At 49.6% G+C, this 26377-nt stretch overlaps 1 protein-coding gene and 1 long non-coding RNA gene across 3 annotated transcripts in view; one reads left to right on the top strand and one right to left on the bottom strand.

Moving 5' to 3' along the window:
- Nucleotides 1-307: 307 nt before the first annotated feature.
- LOC139230078 (uncharacterized) lies at nucleotides 308-23680 on the bottom strand. The gene is made up of 3 exons (XR_011587890.1): nucleotides 23601-23680; nucleotides 10625-10684; nucleotides 308-1136 (listed from the first exon to the last, which is right to left on the bottom strand). It is a non-coding gene; the product is annotated as an uncharacterized lncRNA (long non-coding RNA).
- The window catches only part of LOC139230076 (branched-chain-amino-acid aminotransferase, cytosolic-like), a 34377-nt gene continuing 16739 nt past the window's right edge, over nucleotides 8740-26377 (top strand). For both annotated transcript variants that reach the window (XM_070861873.1, XM_070861874.1), the window contains exons 1-2: nucleotides 8740-8806; nucleotides 25229-25303. In XM_070861873.1, coding sequence (XP_070717974.1) covers nucleotides 8762-8806; nucleotides 25229-25303 — 120 coding nt within the window. In that variant the 5' untranslated portion in view covers nucleotides 8740-8761. The remainder of the gene's footprint in view (nucleotides 8807-25228; nucleotides 25304-26377) is intronic.

Below are 26377 nucleotides of genomic sequence, written 5' to 3' on the forward strand. Positions count from 1 at the left end.
GTTTTTAATGCAGTGAAAAAGATTGTGGAGAAAATATAGTGTCTTCTGCAGCGCAATTGATGTAGAATGCAGGTGTTCAACAGTCTTTTTGGATCAGGTTACTCCGGGGAATGAGCGTGCAAAGTCTCTAGACTGAGAGAACACCACCGCTCACATTTCTTTACCTTCAACCTCCAGAGGCTCATATTTTATAATTAATGTTATATCGTAAAATGCAGTTTCAGAACAGACCATAAGATGATGGGAGCCTTTCTGGATTAGCAGTGAGGTGGCAGGAGCTGTTCTCCACTCCCGACACATCCTGGGAACCTCAGAGCCCCGACATCGGCTCAGGCTCTGGAAACTTGTGTGACAAAATGAAAGCAGATAACTTTGATACTCTGGTTTAAGAATGACTTTAGTAACAATAAAGTGAAGGTAAAATTAAAATGCTAGAACAATGCAGCAGGTCTGCCAGTATCTGTACTGGGAAAAGGAACATTCATATTTTGGGTGCATACCCTTTGCCAGACTGGAGAGATAAATGTCCCTTATAGGACAGCAGAAGTGATTGGAAAGGACCATGTATTCTGCCTCTTATCACAGTGAAACAGTAAATGGGTTTACATAAGAACATAAGAAATAGCAGCCCGCTCGCCATTTAATAAGATCATGGCTGATCTGATCATGGATTTAGCTCCACTTCTCCGCCCACTCCCCATAACCCTTTAGTCCCCTGTTTAATAGCCTGTAGGAAGATACTGTTGAACACTAGATACATATCCACAGACGTGGCAATAGTTCCCACACAACCGTAAAGCAGGGTCTACAGTAGTGGATGTGACCTTGAGAATGATGGGGAGGAGGAGCGTGTTGGAAGAATGAAATACAGATATTAAAAACTGTTCTGCATAAATTGATATTGACAATGACCTTTCAAACACCGCTGTAGGTCACTGAAGGGTTAACATGAAAAATTGAACACAGATCTGCCTTTGCACGGTGTCAGTCTGGCCAATCAGACGTTGTTCAGCCTCGCCACGCTTCCCATGTGGGATCTCGCTGGAATGTAACATCTCCTCCCCAGTGCAAAGCCAGTCAGATTGAAGGAACGAGCTGACGCCGGGACTGCAGGTTCTGTGCAGAGTAACACGACCCTGCGGATATAATGAGCGCACATTTAGCAGTAGTCTCGGGAACGATCGGCACAAAGCACGTCACAGAATGAATGACCATGCAGCGCGCTAACTTGTCTCACACACAAATAGTCACTCAAATAAACAAAGGGTATATGGTTACAGAGATTATACACAGAGTTTTAACAGGAAATGTATTTTAAAACTAGAAATTGCAGAGACATTGGAAGTGACTGACATGCAAGGCGGTAATGTAACCCGACAGGTCAGGTGACAGTGAACTCGAGCAGTGTGAAGTATTAAACTACAAGATTTCATGCACATTCTCGGCTCACTGTGGTGAATATGTTTCTGATCCTTGCCATCATCAGGAGAGTTGCGGTGTTGGGATGTAATCACTGTGTCGGGGGGAGTTGGACTCGACAGCATATTGGCCAAGTTTATAGGGCAATACAGCACAGAAAGATGTCGAGGTCAAACAACAAAACTGCCGAAAGCAACAGACCTTATTTTAACGTTAAAATTGGGTTCGGGCCCGGAAGCATATTCTTCTTCATTATAGGCACTATTCACAGCAATTGCATCACAGGCTGGCCTCCCCAGCTCCACAACACATACTCGACAGAGGAGAGCAGGGAGGGACAACAGTAAAATGAAACGGCAGGTTTAGATACCGTTCACTGCCTGTTTGCGTGTCTGTTGATCAAGGTTACAAGGTTAGCCTCCGCGTAAAGCAGGTTGCGCACAGGCGCTGAACTTTTAAATATAGATTTATGGTTCGATCTGACTCCTGAGTGATGCTACCTCTTCCAATTGGGCCCCGATTCTGGATTCAGACTGCAACCATACTCTAATGCATCGTTACTCTAACAGACATGTTTTACAGAATTGAATTGACACCATGTTCCATGTCTGCAATGTATCAGACGATGTTGAATGTGTTTATAAATAATGTATCCATGATTTCCCTACACATGGGTTAGAGAGAGAATCTTTCCCATGCCTAGGAAATCGAACAGTAACCCTTTGCACAGACGGACTGTGAGTACTGCGAACTCCACCTTACTCATTGTATATATGTAGCTGCCTCTGTGGGTTCCACAACTACCTTCCAGAAGGAGAAGCTAGATTTAAAAAATAAGGAGGAATGGCCTGTTTCTGCTGAAAATACTATAATTCTATTCTGCTCTCCGACTACCTGGCCACCCCGTCCAATGAATCAATGAAAATAATTACATAAAGAGCAAGAGGACAACTAAGGAAAGAGTAGAGTCTATTATAGATCAAAATAGAGATCTGCGTGGAGGCCGATGATGTGGGTAAGATATGAAATGAATACTTTGCGGCTGTCTTCACAAAAGAGGGGACGATGCCGATGTTGAAATTAATGAGGAAGAGAGTGAAATATTGGAAGGGATAAACAGTAAGACAGGAAGTATTAAGGGGTTTAGCATCTTTCAAAGTCAATAAATCATCAGGATCAGATGAAATATATCTTAGGCTATTAAAAGAAGCAAGGGACGAAATTGCACAGGCATCATTTTCCAATCTTTCCCGGCTGCAGGAGTGGTGCCAGAAGATTTTAGAACTGCTAACGTTGTACCATTGTTTAAAAAGGGAGGAAGGGATAAACTGAGTAATTACATAAGAACATAAGAAATAGGAGCAGGAGTAGGCCATATGGCCCCTCGAGCCCGATCCACCATTTAATACGATCATGGCGGATCCGATCATGGACTCTGGTCCACTTCCCTGCCCGCTCCCCATAATCTCTTAATCCCTTATCGATTAAGAAACTGTCTATCTCTGTCTTACATTTATTCAATGTCCCGGCTTCCACAGCTCTCTGAGGCAGCGAATTCCTCAGATTTACAAGAAGAAATTCCTCCTCATCTCACTTTTAAATGGGCAGCCCCTTATTCTGAGACTATGCCCCCTAGTTCTAGTCTCCCCCATCAGTGGAATCATCCTCTCTGCATCCACCTTGTCAAACCCCCTCATAATCTTATACGTTTCAATAAGATCACCTCTCATTCTTCTGAATTCCAATGAGTAGAGGCCCAACCTCCTCAACCATTCCTCATAAGTCAACCCCCTCATCTCCAGAATCAACCTAGTGAACCTTCTCTGAACTGCCTCCAAAGCAAGTATATCCTTTCTTAAAAACGGAGACCAAAACTGCACGCAGTATTCAAGGTGTGGCCTCACCAATACCCTGTACAACTGTAGCAAGACTTTCCTGCTTTTATACTGCATCCCCTTTGCAATAAAGGCCAAGATTCCATTGGCCTTCCTGATCACTTGCTGAACCTGCATATTAACCTTTTGTGTTTCATGCACAAGTATCTCCAGGTCCCGCTGTACTGTAGCACTTTACAATCTTTCTCCATTTAAATAATAACTTGCTCTTTGATTTTTTTCTGCCAAAGTGCATGACCTTACACTTTCCAACATTATACTCCATCTGCCAAATTTTTGCCCACTCACTTAGTCTGACTATGTCCTTTTGCAGATTTTTTGTGTCCACCTCATACATTGCTTTTCCTCCCATCTTTGTATCATCAGCAAACTTGGCTACGTTATACTCAGTCCTTCCTTCCAAGTTGTTAATATAGATTGTAAATAGTTGAGGTCCCAGCACTGATCCCTGCGACACCTCACTAGTTACTGATTGCCAACCCGAGAATGAACCATTTATCTCGACTCTCTGTTTTCCGTTAGATTTCTGTTAGTTAGCCAATCCTCTATCCATGCTAATATATTACCCCCAACCCTGTGAACTTTTATCTTGTGCAGTAACCTTTTAATGTATTACAGGCCAGTTAGTTTAACCTCCATGGTGGGCAAATTATTGGAATCAATTCTGAGGGACAGTATAAACCTTAATCATGGACAATTAGCATTGATTTGTTAAGGGAAGGTCATGTCTGACTTACTTGATTGAATTTTTTGAGGTAACAAGAAGGGTCGGTGAGGGCAGTGCATTTGAGTAGTCTACATGGATTTTAGCGAGGCTTTTGACAAGGTCCCACATGGCAGTCTGATCAAAAAAGTAAAAGCAATGGGATCCAAGGGAGGGTGGCAAATTGGATCCAAAATTGGCTCAGTGGCAGGAAGCAAAGAGTAATGGTTGATGGGTGTTTTTGCGACTGGAAGGTTGTTTCGAGTGGGGTTCCACAGGGCTCAGTAATTGGTTTCTTGAATTTTGTACTCTTACTCCATTTTTTGAGGATGTAACTAGCGGAGTGGACAAGGGAGAACCAGTGGATGTGATGTATTTGGACTTTCAGAAGGCTTTTGACAAGGTCCCACATAAGAGATTGGTGTGAAAAATTAAAGCACATGGTATTGGGGGTCATGTACTGACGTGGATAGAGAACTGGTTGGCAGACAGGAAGCAGAGAGTCGGGATAAACGGATCCGTTTCAGAATGGCAGGCAGTGACTAGTGGAGTGCCGCAGGGCTCAGTGCTGGGACCCCAGCTATTTACAATATACATCAATGATTTAGATGAAGAAATTGAGTATAATATCTCCAAGTTTGCAGATGACACTAAGCTGGGTGGCGGTGTGAGCTGTGAGGAGGATGCTAAGAGGCTGCAGGGTGACTTGGACAGGTTAGGTGAATGGGCAAATGCATGGCAGATGCAGTATAATGTGGATAAATGTGAGGTTATCCATTTTGGGGGCAAAAACACGAAGGCAGAATATTATCTGAATGGCGGCAGATTAGGAAAAGGGGAGGTGCAATGAGATCTGGGTGTCATGGTTCATCAGTCATTGAAAGTTGGCATGCAGGTACAGCAGGCGGTGAAGAAGGCAAATGGTATGTTGGTCTTCATAGCTAGGGGATTTGAGTATAGGAGCAGGGAGGTCTTACTGCAGTTGTACAGGGCCTTAGTGAGGCCTCAACTGAAATATTGTGTTCAGTTTTGGTCTCCTAATCTGAGGAAGAACATTCTTGCTTTTGAGGGAATGCAGCAAAGATTCACCAGACTGATTCCAGGGATGGCTGGACTGTCATATGAGGAGAGACTGGATCAACTGGGCTTTTATTCACTGGAGTTTAGAAGGATGAGAGGGGATCTGATAGAAACATAGAAGATTCTGACGGCACTGGACAGGTTAGATGCGGGAAGAATGTTCCCGGTGTTGGGGAAGTCCAGAACCAGGGTCACAGTCTAAGGATAAGGGGTAGCCCATTTAGGACTGAGATGAAGAGAAACTTCTTCACTCAGAGAGTTGTTAACCTGTGGAATTCTCTACCACAGAGAATTGTTGATGCCAGTTCATTGGATATATTCAAAAAGGATTTAGATATGGCCCTTACGGCTAAAGAGATCAAGGGGTATGGAGAGAAAGCAGGAAAGGGGTACAGAAGGAATGATCAGCCATGATCTTATTGAATGGTGGTGCAGGCTCGAAGGGCTGAATGGCCTACTCCTGCACCTATTTTCTATGTTTCTACTATGTTTATCTTTTCCAATATTTCACTCTCTTCCTCCTTAACTCAATGTCGGCATCGTCCCCCTCTTTTGTGAAGACAGCCGCAAAGTATTCATGAAGTACCTTAGCCATACATCAATGATTTAGACTTAGGGGGCATGATAAAGAAATTTGCAGATGATACAAAAATTGGTCGTGTGGTTGACAGTGAGGAGGAAAGCTTTAGACTGTAGGAAGATATTGATGGACTGGTCAGTTGGACAGAAAAGTGGAAAATGGAATACAATTCGGAGAAGTGTGCGGTAATGCATTTGGGGACAGGCAACAAGGCAAGGGAATACACAATAAATGGGAGGATACTGAGAGGTATGGAGGAACAGAGGGACCTTGGAGTGTATGTCCACAGATCCTTAAAGGTAGCGGAACAGGTCGAAAAGATAGTTAAAAAAGCATATGGAATACTTTCCTTTATTAGCCGAGGCATAGAATATAAGAGCAGGGAGGTTATGCTTGAACTGTATACAACACTAGTTAGCCCACAGCTAGAGTACTGCATGCAGTTCTGGTCACCACATTACAAGAAAGATGTGATTGCACTAGAGAGGGTACAGAAGAGATTTATGAGGATGTTGCAAGGACTGGAAAATTTTAGTTATGAGGAAAGATTGGATAGTTTGGGATTGTTTTCTTTGAGGTGTACAAAGATGTGAGTTGCCTAGATAGAGTGGATAGGAAGGACCTATTTCCCTTAGCAGAGGAGTCAATAACCAGGGGGCATGAGGAATAACATTTTCACCCAGAGGGTGGTGGGGGTCTAGAACTCACGGCCTGAAAGGGTGGTAGAGGCAGAAACCCTCATCACATTTAAAAAGTACCTGGATGTGCCCTTAATCGGCCGTGACCTACAGGGCTACAGATTTAGTGCTGGAAGGTGGTAACTTTTTTTCGACTGGCACGGACACAATGGGCCGAATGGCCTCCTTCTGTGTTGTAATTTTTCTATGATTCTATTCTATGATTCTAAATGTATCCTTCCTTAGGTAAGGAGACCAAAACTGTCATCATCATAGGCAGTCCCTCGAAATCGAGGAAGGCTTGCTTCCACTCTAAAAGTGAGTTCTCAGGTGACTGAACAGTCCAATACGGGAATTAGTCCCTGTCACAGGTGGGACAGACAGTCATTGAAAGAAAGGGAGGGTGGGACTGGTTTGCCGCATGCTCCTTCCGCTGCCTGTGCTTGCTTTCTGGATGCTCTCGGCGATGAGACTCGAGGTGTTCAGCACCCTCCCGGATGCGCTTCCTCCACTTAGTGCGGTCTTTGGCCAGGGACTCCCAGGTGTCGGTGGGGATGTTGCACTTTATGAAGGAGGCTTTGAGGGTGTCCTTGAAACATTTCCTCTGCCCACCTGGGGCATGCTTGCCGTGTAGGACTTCCGAATAGAGCGCTTGCTTTGGGAGTCTTGTGTCATGCGGACAATGTGGCCCGCCCAACGGAGCTGGTCGAGTGTGGTCAGTGCTTCGATGCTGGGGATATTGGCTTGATCGAGAACACTGACGTTGGTGCGTCTATTCTCCCAGGGGATTTGCAGGATCTTGTGGAGACATCGTTGGTGGTATTTCTACAGCAACTTGAGGTGTCTACTTTATATGGTCCATATCTCTGAGCCATACAGGAGGACGGGTATTACTACTGCCCTGTAGACCATAAGCTTGGTGCAGATTTGAGGGCCTGATCTTCAAACACTCTTCCTCAGGCGACCGAAGGCTGCGCTGGCACACTGGAGGCGGTGTTGGACCTCGTCGTCGATGTCTGTCCTTGCTGATAATAGGTAAGGAAAGTGGTCCACGTTGTCCAAGGCCGCTCCGTGAATTTTGATGACCGGTGGGGGCGGCAGTACTGTGAGGGGAGGGTCAGGTTGGTGGAGGACCTTTGTCTTATGGATGTTTAGTTTAAGGCCCATGCTTTCGTACGTCTCGGTGAAGATGTTGACGATGACTTGGAGTTCGGCCTCTGAATGTGCACATGTATCCTTCCTTAGGTAAGGAGACCAAAACTGTACACAGTATTCCAGATGTAGCCTCACCAATGCTCTATATAACTGCAGCAAGACTTCCTTACTCTTATACTCCGACTCTCTTGCAATAAACATTAACATACCATTTGCCTTTCCAATTGCTTGCTGTACCTGTATGTTAACTTTCTGTGATTCGTGTATGAGAACGCCCAAATCCCTCTGAAAAACATTTTCTATCTGACGAAGGTTCAGCGACCTGAAAAGTTAACTCTGTTTTTCTCTCCAAAGATGCTGCCTGACCCGCTGAGGATCTCCAGCATTTTCTGTTTTTATGTGCTATCCTCTCACCTTTTAAAAAATATTCTGCTTTTCTATTCTTTGTCCCAAAGTGGATAATTTCACACTTCCCCACATTATACTCCATCTGTCACCTTCTTGCCCACTCACTTAACCGGTCTAGATCCCTTTGCAGGCTGTTTGCATCCTTTCACAGCTTAATTTCCCACCTCGTGTCAGCTGTGAGTAGCTCACTCACCTCTGAGTCAGAGGTTGAGGGTTCAAGTCTCACTCCAGGAACCTGAGCAGTACTGAGGGAGGTGCCGTCTTTCGAATGAGACATTAAACCGAGGCCCATCTGCTCTCTCAGGTGGGCGTAAAAGATCCCATGGCACTATTTTGAAAGGGAGTTATACCTGGTGTCCTGGGGCTAATATTTATCCCTCAATCAACATAACAAAAACAGATTATCTGGGTCATTATCACATTGCTGTGTGTGGGAGCTTGCTGTGCACAAATTGGCTGCGCGTTTCCCACATTACAACAGTGACTGCACTCCAAAAGTACTTCATTGGCTGTAAAGTGCTTTGAGACGTCCATTCGTCATGAAAGGCGCTATATAAATGCAAGTATTTATTTTCTTCAGAAAGACTGGGATTTATATAGCGTCTTCACGACCACCTCAAAGCGCTTTACAGCCACCGAAGTACTTTTGGAGTGGAGCAATGTGGGAAACATGAGGAAACCCAGCATTGTACCCTCAGCAAACACACTGCACTCGCTCCCCACAGCACAGTCCCGGCTATTCCCCTCCCCGCGCCGCTCAGCCTGGCTTCAGGGGCGGAACCTTCGAGCGGGGCTGGGCGGATCTGGAGGGCCGGCCGGCCGGGTTTGGGTGAGACGCGGTGCAATGGCGGCGGGAGCGGGAGCGGGAGCGGGAGCAAGAGCGCTGAGGGTGAGTGAGGGGCCCGGGGAGGGGGCTGAGGGTGAGTGAGGGGCCCGGGGAGGGGGCTGAGGGTGAGTGAGGGGCCCGGGGAGGGGGCTGAGGGTGAGTGAGGGGCCCGGGGAGGGGGCTGAGGGTGAGTGAGGGGCCCGGGGAGGGGGCTGAGGGTGAGTGAGGGGCCCGGGGAGGGGGCTGAGGGTGAGTGAGGGGCCCGGGGAGGGGGCTGAGGGTGAGTGAGGGGGCTGTGAGGGTGAGTGAGGGGGCTGAGAGTGAGTGAGGGGCCCGGGGAGGGGGCTGAGGGTGAGTGAGGGGCCCGGGGAGGGCGCTGAGGGTGAGTGAGGGGCCCGGGGAGGGTGCTGAGGGTGAGTGAGGGGCCCGGGGAGGGGGCTGAGGGTGAGTGAGGGGGCTGTGAGGGTGAGTGAGGGGGCTGAGAGTGAGTGAGGGGCCCGGGGAGGGGGCTGAGGGTGAGTGAGGGGCCCGGGGAGGGCGCTGAGGGTGAGTGAGGGGCCCGGGGAGGGGGCTGAGAGTGAGTGAGGGGCCCGGGGAGGGGGCTGAGAGTGAGTGAGGGGCCCGGGGAGGGTGAGTGAGGGGCCCGGGGAGGGGGCTGAGGGTGAGTGAGGGGCCCGGGGAGGGTGCTGAGGGTGAGTGAGGGGCCCGGGGAGGGGGCTGAGGGTGAGTGAGGGGCCCGGGGAGGGTGAGTGAGGGGCCCGGGGAGGGGGCTGAGGGTGAGTGAGGGGCCCGGGGAGGGGGCTGAGGGTGAGTGAGGGGCTGGGTAGTGAGGTGCCGGGGGGAGGGTGAGTGAGGGGCCGGGGGGAGAGAGGGCCCAGGGTGGGGAAGTGAGGGTGGGGGGAGGGGGGAAGAGTGAGGAGCCGGTGGGGTGAGGGGCTGAGGGTGGGTGTGAGTGAGTGAGGGTGAATGAGGGATGGGGGGGAGGAAGTGAGGGGCCAGGGGTAGCCCTGGGAGGGGAAATGAGAGGGGCCGGGGGGAGTGAGGGGGGTTGGGGATAGTGAGGGCCCGGGGGGTGAGTGAGTGAGTGAGTGAGGGGCCCGGTGGTTGAGTGAGTGAGTGAGTGAGGGGCCCGGTGGTTGAGTGAGTGAGTGGCCCGGGGGTTGAGTGAGTGAGTGAGGGGCCTGGGGTTGAGTGAGTGAGTGAGGGGCCTGGGGGTTGAGTGAGTGAGTGAGGGGCCCGGGGGTTGAGTGAGTGAGTGAGGAACCTGGGGGTTGAGTGAGTGAGTGAGGAACCTGGGGGTTGAGTGAGTAAGTGAGGGGCCCGGGGGGGTTGAGTGAGTGAGGGGCCGGGGGATGGGGAGGGCACTGAGGGCCATGGGGCGGGGGGGGGAAAGGGGACTGGGGGCCCATGGCGGGGTGGGGAGTGAGCGAGGACTGGCCCGGGTCCCTGGAGCTGAGCCACTGACCAAGGCACTGACCCCTGACCCACAGCTCCACAGCCACCCTTGGCTCCTCCCTGCTGTGACCGTTCTTCTGGTTACAGGCGTTGTATTGGCACAATATTCAACTGTGGGGGCATCACAGCTGATCCCGAGCCCGCCCCACCCTCACAGACTTGCATTTTCTGCAGAGTGCTTCTCCTTCGCCCAGGGGACCGAAACAAACTGAAACCTGCCACGACTGGTCTATGCAGCTTCATATAAGAGAAACTCGGCAATTTAAAGTTCATCGACAACATTAATACCAATATAAAGCATTCACAATCTGCTTTCTAAAGCTTTTGGGATGATTTCAAAGTAAAAATGAGGCTGGAACAATGATCAATGTCATGTGTACCAAATCCTTTAGTTATTTATAATTTATATATAATAGTGTTCCTTACCTCCTTCCATTTCCCTTTTCCCCAGAGGCTGATATGGTAGATCGTGTGGACAATCAGTACCTGGGTGTGCATAATGTGACACTGGGATTGGTTTTGCTTAACGATTATTACTGCCTTTATTATTTTTAATTAAAACATTAATAGTTGTAACATGGCAGTACTTTCAGCAATGTTTATAGTGTAAAACCACTAATAGAATTCTTAACTGGCTCTGATTTTCTCAGTGTTAAATGGAACAAAAAAGAATATCTATTAACATAAGGAAACATAGAGAGAGGCACCAAAGATCAGAGGAATTGTAATGTTGCTCCAAAATTTTCTGGTGTGTAATAAAAGGGGTCTTTAGCAGGACTGGACACTGTGTTAAGCTATGTCATGAGTCTATTGACAAAACATTGAATTTTTCTTAGGAACTTAAAGAAATAAATACTTGCATTTCTATAGCGCCTTTCACGATCACCGGACGTCTCAAAGCACTTTACAGCCAATGAAGTACTTTTTGAAATGTAGTCACTGTTGTAATTTGTTTTAACTAAAGGTATTAAGGGGTATGGTCCAAAGGTCACAGACCAGCCATGATCTTATTAAATGATGGAACAGGCTAGAGGGGCTAAATGGCCTCCTCCTGTTCCTGTGTTCCTCAGCACAATCTGCTGTTTTATTCAGCAACCAGCAGCACCACAAGCACATTGCACATTCTAGGGAGCACGGTGCAGCCCGATCCTGATGGGCCGAGTGGTGTAGCCCGAGTCCCTGCGGCTGAGTGGTGCAGCCCGAGTCCCTGAGACCAAATGGTGCAGCCCGAGCCCCTGCGGCGGAGTGGTACAGCCCGAGCCCCTGAGGCCGAGTGGTGCAGCCCGATCCTGATGGGCCGAGTGGTACAGCCCGAGCCCCTGAGGCCGAGTGGTACAGCCCGAGCCCCTGAGGCCGAGTGGTGCAGCCCGATCCTGATGGGCCGAGTGGTACAGCCCGAGCCCCTGCGGCGGAGTGGTACAGCCCGAGCCCCTGAGGCCGAGTGGTGCAGCCCGATCCTGATGGGCCGAGTGGTACAGCCCGAGCCCCTGCGGCGGAGTGGTACAGCCCGACCCCCTGCGGCGGAGTGGTACAGCCCGAGCCCCTTGTCGTTTATTGACACTGAGGCCAGTCATGTTTTTACTGGTGGGAATACTGACGAAGGATATGTCCTGCACAGTTGCAGTTGATAAAGAATCAGTCACTGATGAAGCAATGATTATGTTGCACCATCTCTAATGTGAGCTCATATTAAGATTGTGATTCAGGTCCTGATCACCCATTAAAATCGGGATGATTAGTTGGAAAATCCTGATGTTGGAAATAAATCTATTGGAATTTGCCTCTGTGTATTTAAGGTTTAATATATGATGCCTTATTTAGTTTGCTTCAAGTTGACCTGTATTAAGCCAACACACATCGAGACCTTTATCCAAGTCTGATTATAGTGCAGCATTGCTTGACGACCATTTAATTTTTGTTTATCAGAGATACTGAGAAATGAGTGGTAATATGTATCTATAACAGTAATTTATCAACTACTACACATGAAACGTTAACCATTTTTAGGGAAAATATCGATAAATATTTGAAGCAGAGGAAGAGAAAGGAATATTGGAAGCAATCAGGATAATTACTTTTGTATTGCTCTCGCAAAGAGCTGGCACGGGTTAAATGGCCTCTTCCTGTTCGATATGCCTCTGGAACCACTTGCTGGGTTCACTTATCTAATCTTAGTTCAGCATTTGTTTTTTTTAAGATCGTGCTGCATGTGAACATAAGAAATAGGAACAGGAGTAGGCCATTTGGCCCCTCGAACCTGCTCCACCATTCAATAAGATCATGGACTCAGCTCCACTTCCCCGCCCACTCCCCATAACCCTTTACTCCCTTATCGCTCAAAAATCTGTTTTTATCTCCACCTTAAATATATTCAATGACCCGGCCTCCACAGCTCTCTGAGGCAGAGAATTCCACAGATTTACAACCCTCTAAGAGAAGAAATTTCTCCTCCTCTTAGTTTTAAATGGGCGGCCCCTTATTCTAAGACTGTGTCCTCTAGTTTTAGTTTCCCCTATGAGTGGAAATATCCTCTCTACATCCACCTTGTTGAGCCCTCTCATTATCTTCTTTGTTTCGATAAGATCACCTCTCATTTTTCTGAACCCCAACCTAGCTTCATAAGTCAACCCCCTCATCTCCGGAATCAACCTAGTGAACCTTCTCTGAACAGTCTCTAATGCAAGTATATCCTTCCTTAAATACGGAGACCAAAACTGTACGCAATACTCCAGATGTGGCCTCACCAATACCCTGTACAGTTGTAGCAGGACTTCTCTGCTTTTATACTCCATCCCCCTTGTAAGAAAGGCCAACGTTCAATTTGCCTTCCTGATAACTTAATGTACCTGCATGCTAACTTTTTGTGTTTCAGTTTGTACAAAAGCACAAGAGGTACTTGTTATATATGTAAACTTGTATACTCTGTACAGCCTCATCCTCTGGAGTCCCAAGGGATCCCATAATCCCTTGGGAGCACAGGAATTTAAGGAGACCTCACAGGTTGGAGAGGCACTCTGGAGACCTGCAATAAAAGACTAAGGTCACACTTTACTTTCAGCTCACAGTATTCAGTCTGACTCGTTCTTCATACATAACAACTGGCGACGAGATACCGATGGCGAACCCAACGACGCAGAGAACAGTGGGCATCCTGGAGAAATTCTCGGAGGGAGATGAGTGGGAAACCAATACTTCGTAGCCAATGAGCTGGATGGAGAAGCGAACGCTGCCAAACGAAGGGCGATTCTCCTCACCGTCTATGGGGCACCAACGTATGGCCTCATGAAAAATCTGCTCGCTCCAGCAAACCCTACGGAGAAATTGTACGATGATTTGTGCACACTGGTCCGGGAGCATTTGAACCCGAAGGAAAGCGTCCTGATGGCGAGGTACCGGTTCTACATCTACAAAAGGTCTGAAGGCCAGGAAGTGGTGAGTTATGTCACCGAGCTAAGATGCCTTGCAGGACATTGCGAATTTGAAGGACATTTGGAGCACATGCTCAGAGACTTTTTCGTACTTGGCATTGGCCACGAAACCATACTTCGCAAACTTTTGACTATAGAGACCCCAACCTTGAGTAAGGCTATAGCAATAGCCCAGGCGTTCATTGCCACCAGTGACTATACTAAACAAATCTCACAGCACACAAGTGCTGCTACAAGTACTGTGAACAAAGTGATGTTGTTTTCAAATTGCAATGTACAGGGCAGGTCACACATACCTGCAGCTGCACGTCCGCCGATGTCTGAGTCCACCATCGAGTGTAGTGAATACAAGGCCATTAACACCTTGTTGGGGCTGCGGGGGTGATCATCGTTTCCATTCATGCCGACTCAAAGGATACGTTTGCAAGGGCTGTGGAACAATGGGACACCTCCAATGAGTGTGCAGGCGAGCTGCAAACCCTGCTAATCCTGCAAACCACCATGTTGCAGAGGTGGATCACGATGAACCAGAGTCTCAAACCGAGGAGGCAGAGGTACATGGGGTGCACACATTTACCACAAAGTGTCCCCCGATAATGCTGAATGTTGAACTAAATGGACTCACGGTGTCAATGGAGCTGGACACGGGTGCGAGCCAGTCCATCATGAGCAAAAAGATTTTTGAAAAATTGTGCTGCATCAAGACCTCAAGGCCAGTCTTAACTCCCATTTGCACGAAACGAAGAACTTATACAAAGGAACTGATTCCCATAATTGGCAGTGCTACTGTAAAGGTCTCCTACGATGGAGCGGTGCACAAGCTACCACTCTGGGTGGTACCGGGCGATGGTCCCACGCTGCTCGGCAGGAGCTGGCTGGGAAAGATACGCTGGAACTGGGACGACATCCGAACGCTATCGACCGCTGACGACACTTCGTGTGCACAGGTCTTAAACAAGTTCTCTTCACTGTTCGAACCAGGCATCGGGAAATTCCAAGGAGCAAAAGTGCAGATCCACCTAATTCCGGGGACGTGACCCATTCATCACAAGGCGAGAGCAGTACCGTACATGATGAGAGAAAGGGTAGAGATCGAGCTAGACCAGCTGCAAAGAGAGGGCATCATTTCACCGATCGAATTCAACGAGTGGGCCAGCCCGATCGTCCCAGTCCTCAAGGGAGATGGCACCATCAGAATCTGTGGTGATTACAAAGTAACTGTCAATCGTTTCTCCCTGCAGGTCCAATACACACTACCAAAGGCCGACAACCTCTTTGCAACGCTGGCGGGAGGAAGGACATTCACAAAGCTGGATTTGACTTCAGCCTACATGATGCAGGAACTGGAGAAATCATCGAAGGCCCTCACCTGCATCAACACGCACAAAGGTCTCTTCATTTTTAACAGATGCCCGTTTGGAATTCGATCACCGGCGGCGATATTCCAGAGAAACATGGAAAGTTTACTGAAGTCAGTCCCGCGCACCGTGGTCTTCCAGGACAACATCTTGGTCACAGGTCGGGACACAGTCGAGCATCTGCAGAACCTGGAGGAGGTTCTTAGTCGACTCAACCGCGTGGGGCTCAGGTTAAAACGCTCGCAGTGTGTTTTCCTGGTGCCTGAAGTGGAGTTCCCGGGGAGGAGGATCGCGGCGGACGGCAGGCAATCGAGAATGCACCAAGGCCACAGAACGTGATGGAGCTGCGGTCGTTTCTAGGATTCCTCAACTACTTTGGTAACTTCTTACCGGGTCTCAGCACACTGTTAGAACCACTGTAGGCCTTACTGCGTAAAGGGGACGAATGGGTTTGGGGCAAAAGCCAAGAAAATGCCTTTGTAAAATCTAGAAAATTGTTATGCCCAAACAAATTGCTTGTGTTGTATGATCCATGTTAGCGTTTGGTACTAGCATGTGATGCGCGTCATATGGCGTCGGGTGTGTATTGCAACAAGCCAATGATTTTGGGAAATTGCAACCGGTTGGTTATGCGTCCAGGAGTCTGTCTAAGACTGAGAGCGCCTACAGCATGATTGAAAAAGAAGCATTAGCATGTGTCTGGGGTAAAGAATATCTGTTTGGGCTAGAATTTGAGTTGGAAACTGACCATAAACCACTTATATCCCTGTTTTCCGAGAGTAAGGGGATAAATACCAAAGCAGTGATGGGCGCTCACGTTGTCCGCATACAACTACGCAATATTGCCGCCACAGGCCAGGCACAGAAAATTGTGCCGATGCTCTCAGTAGGCTGCCATTGCCCACCACGGGGGTGGAAATGTCGCAGCCCGCAGATCTAGCCATAGTTATGGAAGCATTTGAGATTGAGCAATCATCCGTCACAGCCCGACAGATTAAAACCTGGACAAGCCAGGACCCCTTATTGTCCCTAGTTAAAAACTGTGTGCTTCACGGAAGCTGGTCCAGTGTCCCAGTGGAAATGCAGGAAGAGATAAAGCCGTTCCAGCGGCGCAAAGATGAAATGTCTATTCAGGCAGACTGCCTTCTGTGGGGCAATCGAGTAGTGGTCCCCAAGAAGGGCAGAGACATCTTCATCAATGATCTCCACAGTATCCACCCAGACATCGTAATGATGAAAGCGATAGCCAGATCCCATATGTGGTGGCCCGGTATCGATGCGGACTTAAGAGTCCTGTGTGCACAGATGTAATACATGCTTGCAGCTAAGCAATGTACGCAAGGAGGCGCCGCTAAGTTTATGGTCTTGGCCCTCCAAACCCTGGTCTAGGGTCCATGTTGACTATGCAGGCCCATTTTTGGGTAAAATGTTCCTTGTGGTTCTAGATGCGTACTCCAAATAAACTGAATGTGAGATAATGTCGGCAAGCATGTCCGCTGCTACCACTGAAAGCCTGCGGGCCATGTTTGCCACTCACGGCTTACCCGATGTCCTGGTGAGCGACAACGGGCCATGTTTTACCAGTGCCGAGTTCAAATAATTCATGGCCCGTAACGGGATCAAACATGTTACATCTGCCCCGTTTAAATCAGCGTCCAATGGTCAGGCAGAGAGAGCAGTGCAAACCATCAAGCAAGGCTTGAAGAGGGTAACTGAAGGCTCACTGCAGACTCGCCTATCCCGAGTCCTGCTTAGCTACCGCATTCACTCACTTGGGATTCCACCTGCTGAACTGCTCATGAAAAGAGCACTTAAGACACGGTTCTCGTTAGTTCACCCCGATCTACATGAACAGGTAGAGAGCAGGCGGCTTCAACAAAGTCAATATCATGATAGCGCAAATGTGTCACGCGAGATTGAAATCAATGATCCTGTATTTGTATTAAATTATGGACAAGGTCCCAAGTGGCTTCCCGGCACTGTCGTGGCCAAAGAGGGGCAGGGTATTTCGGGTCAAACTTTCAAATGGACTCATTCACTGGAAACACTTGGACCAAATCAAACTCAGATTCACGGACTACCCTGAGCAACCCACCTTGGACCCTACATTCTTTGACCCCCAACATACACACCAGTGGCAACCGGCACCACGGTTGGCCACGAAGCAGAACCCATCATCCACAGCAGTCCAGCAGGACTCACCACACCTGGCAGGCCAGCTGCACGGCAGGCCAGCTGCACAGCAACCCAGCGAGGACCCAACAAATGATCCAACAACACCAGCTTTCACACCGAGACGATCAACCAGGGCAAGAAGGGCTCCAGATCGACTCACCTTGTGAATAGTTACACTATTGACTTTGGAGCGGGGGGAGAGAGGGGAAAGAGTGTTGTTATATATGTAAACTTGTATATACTCTGTACAGCCACCAGAGGGCCCATCCCCTGGCGTCCCAAGGGATCCCATAATCCCTTGGGAGCACAGATATTTAAGGAGGCCTCATAGGTTGGAGAGGCACTCTGGAGACCTGCAATAAAAGACTACGGTCACACTTTACTTTGAGCTCACAGTATTCAGTCTGATTCTTTCTTCTTACATAACAGTACCAATTGCAAGCTTTGTATTTTAGTCTGTGGTATTATTGAACCATCTTACAATCTCTGTACTCAGAAGGTAGTTACACTGTTGGGTCAAGGTTGACTACAGTGATGTGCTTGCAAATCTCTCTATCCTCCATAACTGTTCTTAATTGCTGGTTCATTAGGCCTTGTCTTCTCTATTCTGCTTAACTTTACTCAAGTATTCTTACTTTGAGATCTTGGTACAGGTACCAAGTTAATTTGGACTTCTCTATGAGTGGAACTCTGTTGATTTCAAAACTGACATGTTTTTTCTTTTTTGAAATCAATCTGCATACTGTTGTTATAATCAATCTTACTATGCCTGTGAAAACTATACCCAAAGCTGCCTTTTTTATATTTAAAAGATCAAAAAAATCTTCAGACAGAACTGTCAATTGTTTTTTGCTCGATTGGAAAGCTACCTCTTTAATCCCTTTTATCAGAAGTTTCAACATTGATTACTTGTCTCTGTGCCAGTGCAGAGCAGAGAATTTTTCCTTGTAATGTTTTCACAGGAATTGATTGCCCCGTGCTGTTATCAGCTGTCAGCGTGTGAGAGGATTAGCTTCTGCTTTGAGCAGTTGTTGTGAAAAGGCTTTCTCGGGATCTGATCTGGTTGGTGTTTTGTTCCCAGGTTGAATAGTCTAGTATTGTAATTCAAAGCCATGCATTGACCTTTGTTATTATACTTCTCTACCGCTTGTTTGTTTGATAACCCAAGCAGAACTGGCCTCTTTAACTCCCCTTTCCTCTCTAAGGCCCTAGAGGATGTAGAATCACAGAATGGTTACAGCACAGGAGGAGGCCATTCGGCCCGTCGAACCCGTGCCGGCTCTCTGCAAGAGCACTTCAGCCAGTCCCACCACCCCACCCTTTCCTTGCAGCCCTGCAATTTTTTTCCTTCAAGTACTTATCCAACTCCCCTTTGAAAGCCACGATTGAATCTGTCTCCACCACCCTCTCCAGATCTTAACATAGATTTTAAAGTAATTGGTAGAAGGTTTAGAGGGGATTTGAGGAGAATTTTTTTTCACCCAGAGGGTGGTGGGGGTCTGGAACTCACTGCCTGAAAGGGCGGTAGAGGCAGAAACCCTCAGAATTTATAAAGTACTTGGATGTGCACTTAAAATGCCGTAACCTCCAGGGCTATGGACCAAGAAAGTGGGATTGGCTGGATAGCTCTTTGTCGGCCGGTGTGGACACGATGGGCTGAATGGCCTCCTATGCTGTAAATTTCTATGATTCTTAACCACTTGCTGCATAAAAAAGGGTTTTTCCTCATGTCGCTTTTGGGTCTTTTGCCAATCGACTTAAATCTGTGTCCTCTGATTCCAGACCCTTCCACCAATGGGAACAGTTTCTCTCGATCTCCTCTGTCCAGACCCCTCATGATGTTGAACACCTCGATCAAATCTCCTCTCAACCTTCTCTGCTCCAAGGAGAACAACCCCAGCTTCTCCCGTCTATCCCGTAACTGAGGTCCCTCATCTCTGGAACCATTCTCGTAAATCTTTTCTGCTCCCTCTCTAAGGCCTTCACATCCTCCCTAAAGTGTGGTGCCCAGAATTGGACACAATACTCCAGCTGAAACCGAACCCGTGTTTTATACAGGTTTAGCAGAACTTCTCTCCAGCCTACAACTCACGGTGCTGTCGGGCTGCTGTCCAACATCAGCGACAACTTCCTTCTTTACAAATTCCAAATCTTTGACACTCACTTCATCACATCTCTGGCTTCTCACTCCGGCTCAACAAAACTCCACAACCGGGACATCCTGTCCGACCTGAGCTGTGTTTCAAACCCCATATTGTCTCTGCCACCCCTGCAAGAATTGTCTACCTCTGTCCCCCGGACCCCTCTACCACCGAAACCAGACTCGATTATTCCAATGCTCTCTACCTCTCGCCATCCAAACTCCATAAACGGCAGTGTGTCCAACATGGACCTGCTCATATCCTGCACTCAGCCTCGCTCATCCAGCACACATGTCCCCTCCGATTGCTCTGTAGCCCAACACATTCAATTCGAAGTCCTCATCCTTGTCTTCAAGGCTTCGCTGCACCTATTTCTGCAATCTCCTCCGAACTTCACCTTCCCTTTCTCATTCTTTGGTATTCTCACTTTGGCCTCCTGTGTATCCCACCCTCCCTCTGTCCCACTAATGGTGGCAGAGAGACACAGCTACCCAGGCTCTGCACTCTGTAACAACCTCCGAAAATCCCTCTACCTTTCGGCCTCCTCCTTTCTCAAATTCCATCTTTTCTCCCATGCCTTCAAACACTCTCAAACTCTCCGTCCTAGCGCAGGGTTTCCAATCCCCGTGCTACAACTCTGTAAAGTGCATTGGGACAATTTGTGCATTAAAACTATTCTATAAATGTGACTTGTTGTCAGTAACTTTAGAAACAGTTCTGTGTTTATAAGAATCCTGAACTATCACAAATAGGAGTTTAATCCTAATCTATCCGTGGGATTCACTCCTAGAGCAACATCTTTATCTGGTTCTTTTATTCTGAAACAGTATGTTTCGAAACACGGAAACCTGTTTTGGAAACACCCGTAAACACAGCATCAGTTTCCACATGTACACTGATGACACCCAGCTATACCTCACCACCACTTCTCTCAACCCCTTCTTAAATTGTCAGACTACTTGCCCGACATCCAGTACTGGATGAGCAGAAATTTTCTCCAATTAAATATTGGGAAGACCGAAGCCATTGTCTTTGGTCCCCGCCACAAACTGCGTTCCCTAACCACTGACTCCATCCGAGAGGGATGAACCAGACTGTTCGCAACCTTGGTGTCATATTTCACCCTGAAATGAGCTTCCGGCCACATTTCCGCGGCATAATTAAAACCGCCTAATTCCACCTCCATAACATCTCCCGTCTCCACCCCTGCCTCAGCTCATCTGCTGCTGAAACCCTCATCTCCATGCCTTTGTTACCTCTACACTTGACTATTTCAACGCTCTCCTGGCCGGCCCCCCACATTCTACCCGACATAAACCTGAGGTCGCCCAAAACTCAGTGCCCATGTCCTAACTCACACCCAGTCCCACTCACCCATCACCCCCTGTGCCCCGTGTCCTAACTCGCACCCAGTCCCACTCACCCATCACCCCCCGTGTCCTAACTCGCACCGAGTCCCGCTCACCCATCACCCCCCGTGTCCTAACTCGCACCGAGTCCCACTCACCCATCACCCCCCGTGTCCTAACTCACACCCAGTCCCACTCACCCATCACCCCCCGTGTCCTAACTCGCACCGAGTCCCACTCACCCATCACCCCCCGTGTCCTAACTCACACCCAGTCCCACTCACCCATCACCCCCCGTGTCCTAACTCGCACCGAGTCCCGCTCACCCATCACCCCCCGTGTCCTAACTCGCACCCAGTCCCACTCACCCATCACCCCCTGTGTCCTAACTCGCACCGAGTCCCGCTCACCCATCACCCCCCGTGTCCTAACTCGCACCGAGTCCCACTCACCCATCACCCCCCGTGTCCTAACTCGCACCGAGTCCCACTCACCCATCACCCCCCGTGTCCTAACTCGCACCGAGTCCCGCTCACCCATCACCCCCCGTGTCCTAACTCGCACCGAGTCCCGCTCACCCATCACCCACCGTGTCCTAACTCGCACCGAGTCCCGCTCACCCATCACACCATATCTTCTCCAGTCCCACAACCCCCCCCGAGATGTTTGCGCTACGCTAATTCTGACCTCTTGAGCATCCCTGATTATAATCGCCCAACCATTGGTGGCCGTGCCTTCAGCTGTCTAGGTCCCGAAGCTCTGGAACTCCCTCCCTTAACCTCTCTACCTCTCTCCTCCTTTAAGACTCTCCTTAAAATCACCCTCTTTGACCAAGCTTTTGTTCATCTTCCGTAATTTCTTCTTGTGCGGCTCGGTGTCAAATTCTTGTTTTATAACACTCCTGTGAAGCACATTGGGATGTTTTACTGTGTTAAAGGCGCTATATAAATACAAGTTGTTTTGAGAGTGAAAATGAAAGACTGAGGTATTAATCATTTCGCTCAGAATTACTGTAAGAAATGCCTGATCAGTTGCTAATAATGCACTGGAGCCTTGGGCTGGGAGTCCCGGGGGGGGGCGGTGGGGCTAGGAGACGCTGGGAGGGGTCACTGGGAGTCGCAATGGGGGGGCTGGGAGTTGCGGGTGGGCTAGGGGTTGCTGGGAGTGGGGGGCTAGGAGTCGCGGAGGGGGTGGGGGCTGGGAGTCGCTGGGCTGGGGGGGTGCTGGGAGTCGCTGGGCGGGGGGGCTGGGAGTTGCGGGGGGGGGTGGGAGTCGCGGGGCGCTGGGTGTCGCGGGTGGGTGGGAGTCGCGGGGCGGGGGACTGGGAGTCGCGGGGGGGTGGTTGGGAGTCGCTGGGCGGGGGGGATTGGGAGTCGCGGGGGGGTGGGTGGGGTTGGGAGTTGCGGGGGGGGCGCTGGGTGTCGTGGGTGGGGTTGGGAGTTGCGGGGGGGGTGGGTGGGGCTGGGAGTTGCGGGGGGGGCGCTGGGTGTCGTGGGTGGGGTTGGGAGTTGCGGGGGGGGGGCGCTGGGAGTTGCGGGTGGGCTAGGAGTTGCTGGGAGTGGGGGGCTAGGAGTCGCTGAGGGGGTGGGGGCTGGGAATCGCTGGGCTGTTGGGGGTGCTGGGAATCGCTGGGCGGGGGGCTGGGAGTTGCGGGGCGGGGGACTGGGAGTCGCGGGGGGTGGGTGGGGTCGGGAGTCGCGGGGGTTGGGGGGGTCGGGAGTCGCGGGGGGTGGGTGGGGTCGGGAGTCGCGGGGGTGGGGGGGGGGGGTCGGGAGTCGCTGGGCGGGGGGGTGGGAGTTGCGGGGGGGGCACTGGGTGTCGCTGGGAGGGGGACTGGGAGTCGCGGGGGGGCGCTGGGTGTCGCGGGGGGGTGGGAGTCACGGGGCGGGGGACTGGGAGTCGCGGGGGGTGGGTGGGGGTTGGGAGTCGCGGGGGGTGGGTGGGGTCGGGAGTCACGGGGGGTGGGTGGGGTCGGGAGTCGCGGGGGGTGGGGGGGGTCGGGAATCGCTGGGCGGGGGACTGGGAGTCGCGGGGGGGTGGGTGGGGTTGGGAGTTGCGGGGGGAGGGGGCGGTTGGCTGGGAGTCGCGGGGGCTGGGAGTTGCGGGTGGGCTAATAGTTGCTGGGAGTGGGGGGCTAGGAGTCGCGGAGGGGATGGGGGCTGGGAATCGCTGGGCGGGGGGGCTGGGAGTTGCGGGGCGAGGGACTGGGAGTCGCGGGGGGTGGGTGGGGGTTGGGAGTCGCGGGGGGTGGGTGGGGTCGGGAGTCACGGGGGGTGGGTGGGGTCGGGAGTCGCGGTGGGTGGGGGGGGTCGGGAATCGCTGGGCGGGGGACTGGGAGTCGCGGGGGGGTGGGTGGGGTTGGGAGTTGCGGGGGGAGGGGGCGGTTGGCTGGGGGTCTCTGTGCAGGAGGGGAAGGATTGGCTGTTTTATACAAACACGGGGAGAGAGAATCAGCAAATAGAAAATATTGCAAGAATGAGTTGTGGCATTTTTGAGGCAGCTGGCTGGTGCTCGGATTGCTGTCCTGTGACTCCTGCTGGACATGTGAGCAGACACTGGGTGAGGAGGACAGGTTCAGACTTCACTCACAGGAAGGATAACATGGAGGGAGAGGTGGGAGAGAGCAGTCACTACTGGTGCAGGAGAGAAAGGGACTACAATACACCGACACACATGGCCTCTGCCACAGTCGCTGCCTCTGTGTTAGAGAAACAACATAAAGCAATGTCTGTATAACACAATCTGATAACATTAATCCCCCACTTCCTCTGATGGATCACAGCGTGCTTATGGTCCCTTCTTAAACAGACGAACCCTTGCACTATAAAACACTTTTCATGGCTTCTAAACAAAAACAGTTTATTTCATTCTTTATCTTGTATCTGATTCTCCCAGAAATGTACCACAGAGTTCCAAACAATGAAACGGCTAAAAGATAGAACTTGATGTACCTTAAAATGGAGGCGAGGTCTTTACTCGCCCCTTCCATCCGAGCTTCATGTGAGCTTTGCTGCTTGTATTCGTGTGTCCACAGGCAAAGAACTGTACTTTGAACTAGGCAGAGCAGTTAATATATCAGAAAATATGTTTTCTTCTAACCTTTGAATTGCTGAGCTAGTAAAATGCAAATTAATCTCAGTGCCTAAGCAATAAATGATTGTTGAAGTTTGCACTGGGTGGCAGTTGGAATTTTGATGAATGCCGCCTGCTTTAACCAGTCGTGTTCTGCCCAGATGATTTTATTTAATTTATATTTTTAAAATCTCTCTAATGATCAATGTCTGCCAAGACATGATTGTATGGGATCCAAATCTTAAGCCATTTGCTCACTCACACAGATGATTCACACTGCTTTTGTGACTGGGCTGTTATTTATTCACTTCTTGAATAAAATGTGTTATCTCTGCAAAATTCTGAGACTTCTGCATTGCTGCTAAAAAAAAATACCGTTCATTATTACCCGTCTCCGGATCGTTTCAAAGTGCTTCACAAACAGCTTGTTATTTTCAGGTACAATGAATGTTGTTATGTAGGCAAATGTGGCAACCATTTTGAACACATTGAGCTCCCACAAATGATTTAAGGGAAATGGAGAAACTGTTTCATGACATTTGAAGGAGGAATGTTGACAGGGGATTGCGGACTGCGGGGACGCTGGGCTAGCTGCTCAATTGTCGTCATCATAGGCAGTCCCTCGAAGCGAGGATGGCTTGCTTTCACATCAAAAAAGGATGAGTTCACAGGTGTTTCAATGAAGGACCTAATATTCCAGGTCCTGAACTACATGTTGAAGGGTGGAAGATGCCTGTGGGTGGATTATTTTAACGTGGGGTGGCCGTTGCACACCAGCCACCACACGGGCTTGACAGAGCGAGGTCTTGGTCCAGTGGCAAGGGTTAACCAGGACGACTGGAGATCTGCTCTGCTGCACGGACCTAGTGCGCCCCGGCTCTGATCTCACGCCTCTCCTGGGCCCCGATCACGTCCCTCTACAATCTCTCACCACCCCTTCGCCCCGACCTCGCCGTTCCTGCTGTACCTGCCCAGGCTCCAATCACCAACCTGGACCTTGATGACATCACTCTTCCCGGCCGTCGCCCTCCTGCACCAGCTCGCGGGGCCTCCATGCCGCTCCTTTTATGGCTCCGGCCTGCCACTAGTGTTCTCACACAGGCAGGACCTCCACGCTGCTCCAGAGGCCTCCATCCACTCAATCGTAAACAGTGCCCTGCAACATGTTGGAGTCACCTTGTTGTACAGGAGTAACTTGGTTGCAATCTCCCGTCAAATGGTGTGTCATCTTGGAGCTAAGCTGAACCCAAAGGGACTTGATACCCCCCCCCCCCCCCCCCCCCGGAAGATAGTCACTCGATGATCATTAGCTTACAAGCACAGCTTTTGCCCTAGCTAGGTTGACGGCAGATGCCAGGTTGGGTTAAAACACACAATTCCTGAAAATGTTTATTGGAAGTGGTCCTTTTAATGAGCATTTATTTATCCTACGACACTTGTGTCTTTGCAGATGCAGCTTGTGCTGTAATCTCACCTGATAGTCATTTCAGAACTTTCTATTTTGCAGATTTTATCAAGACAGTTGTTCCAGGCTCATGGCTTTTCCAATGGATCCTGGAGATCTATTAGCACAACGTTTAAGGTAATCTATCTGTATAGAGTTTTGCAGTACTTTGTGACAGATTGATTAATTTAACCTTGCGGTAATGACATCTCATTTTTAATGCAGTGATCAGCACGTGACAACTAGCCAGGCAACCTTTACAGTAATAAGCTGCCTCCCAACGGTTCAGCTGGTAAAGGCAACATCTGACTGAGTCATAGGCAAGATCCCAAGTTGTCTCGCTGCTCTGTGTTTTGTTAGCTGCTTTTAACCAGGGCAGCAATGGGGATGCGACAGTTGGCCTCAGTGCCCCAGAGTGGCAAGATCGGGGTTTGTGCTCCTGATTACAATCCAGGGCCTCCTGCTGGAGTGTCTACGGGATCAGGTCTGTGATTGAATAGCCTGACAACACTCAATGTCTTTGCACGCTCATGAAGAATGGCCGTTTGGGTGAGGTTCTGAAGGGTGGTCGGTGCCCCAGGAAGAGTCAACGCCTTTGAGAGAGGAATAAAACGTGGTTGAGAAAGGAAAGCCAACACATCTATAAAGAATGTAGAAAGGTGACAAACCAGGAGATTACAAGACTAAGAGGTAGTATGTGAGACAAATTGGTAAAAGAAACATAAAGGAAAATGAGAGACTGTTTCTGGTCACATTAGCAAGGGGTTGTTGAATGTGCTGGTCGGGCTGCCAAGGGAGGAAGTAGACAAGCATGGGGTAAGGAAATGGCAGCAGTACATATCGGCACTCTGCCTCCACTTTCACACAGGATGTCGATAATTGAGATTGCAGAATCACCAGAGGGGAATGTCGAACAGTTACAGGAGTTCTTGTTCACTTGGGGGGTTAGAGTTGGTCTGAGTGCCCTGGGTAGGGTAATGAAGACAAACCCCTGCAGAACCTCTCGTTACTTCCAGCATCCTGTTCGGCACTATTTTATACAGGTAAGCAATTGAGGAATCCAGTAATTCCTCAACTGGCACAGGTGAAGGGTCAAGGGTCCATGAAGTTAAGGATGCAGCAAATCGGGAAGGAGGGATTCAGTGATGCGAGGTGTGGTCTTTAGAAGCCTGTCAGAGGAAGCAAAGACAGAGGCAAGCTCCACAGTTTTAC

Source organism: Pristiophorus japonicus, chromosome 19 (genome assembly GCF_044704955.1).
Source record: "Pristiophorus japonicus isolate sPriJap1 chromosome 19, sPriJap1.hap1, whole genome shotgun sequence".
In the NCBI taxonomy this organism is placed as follows: Eukaryota; Metazoa; Chordata; class Chondrichthyes; family Pristiophoridae; genus Pristiophorus; species Pristiophorus japonicus.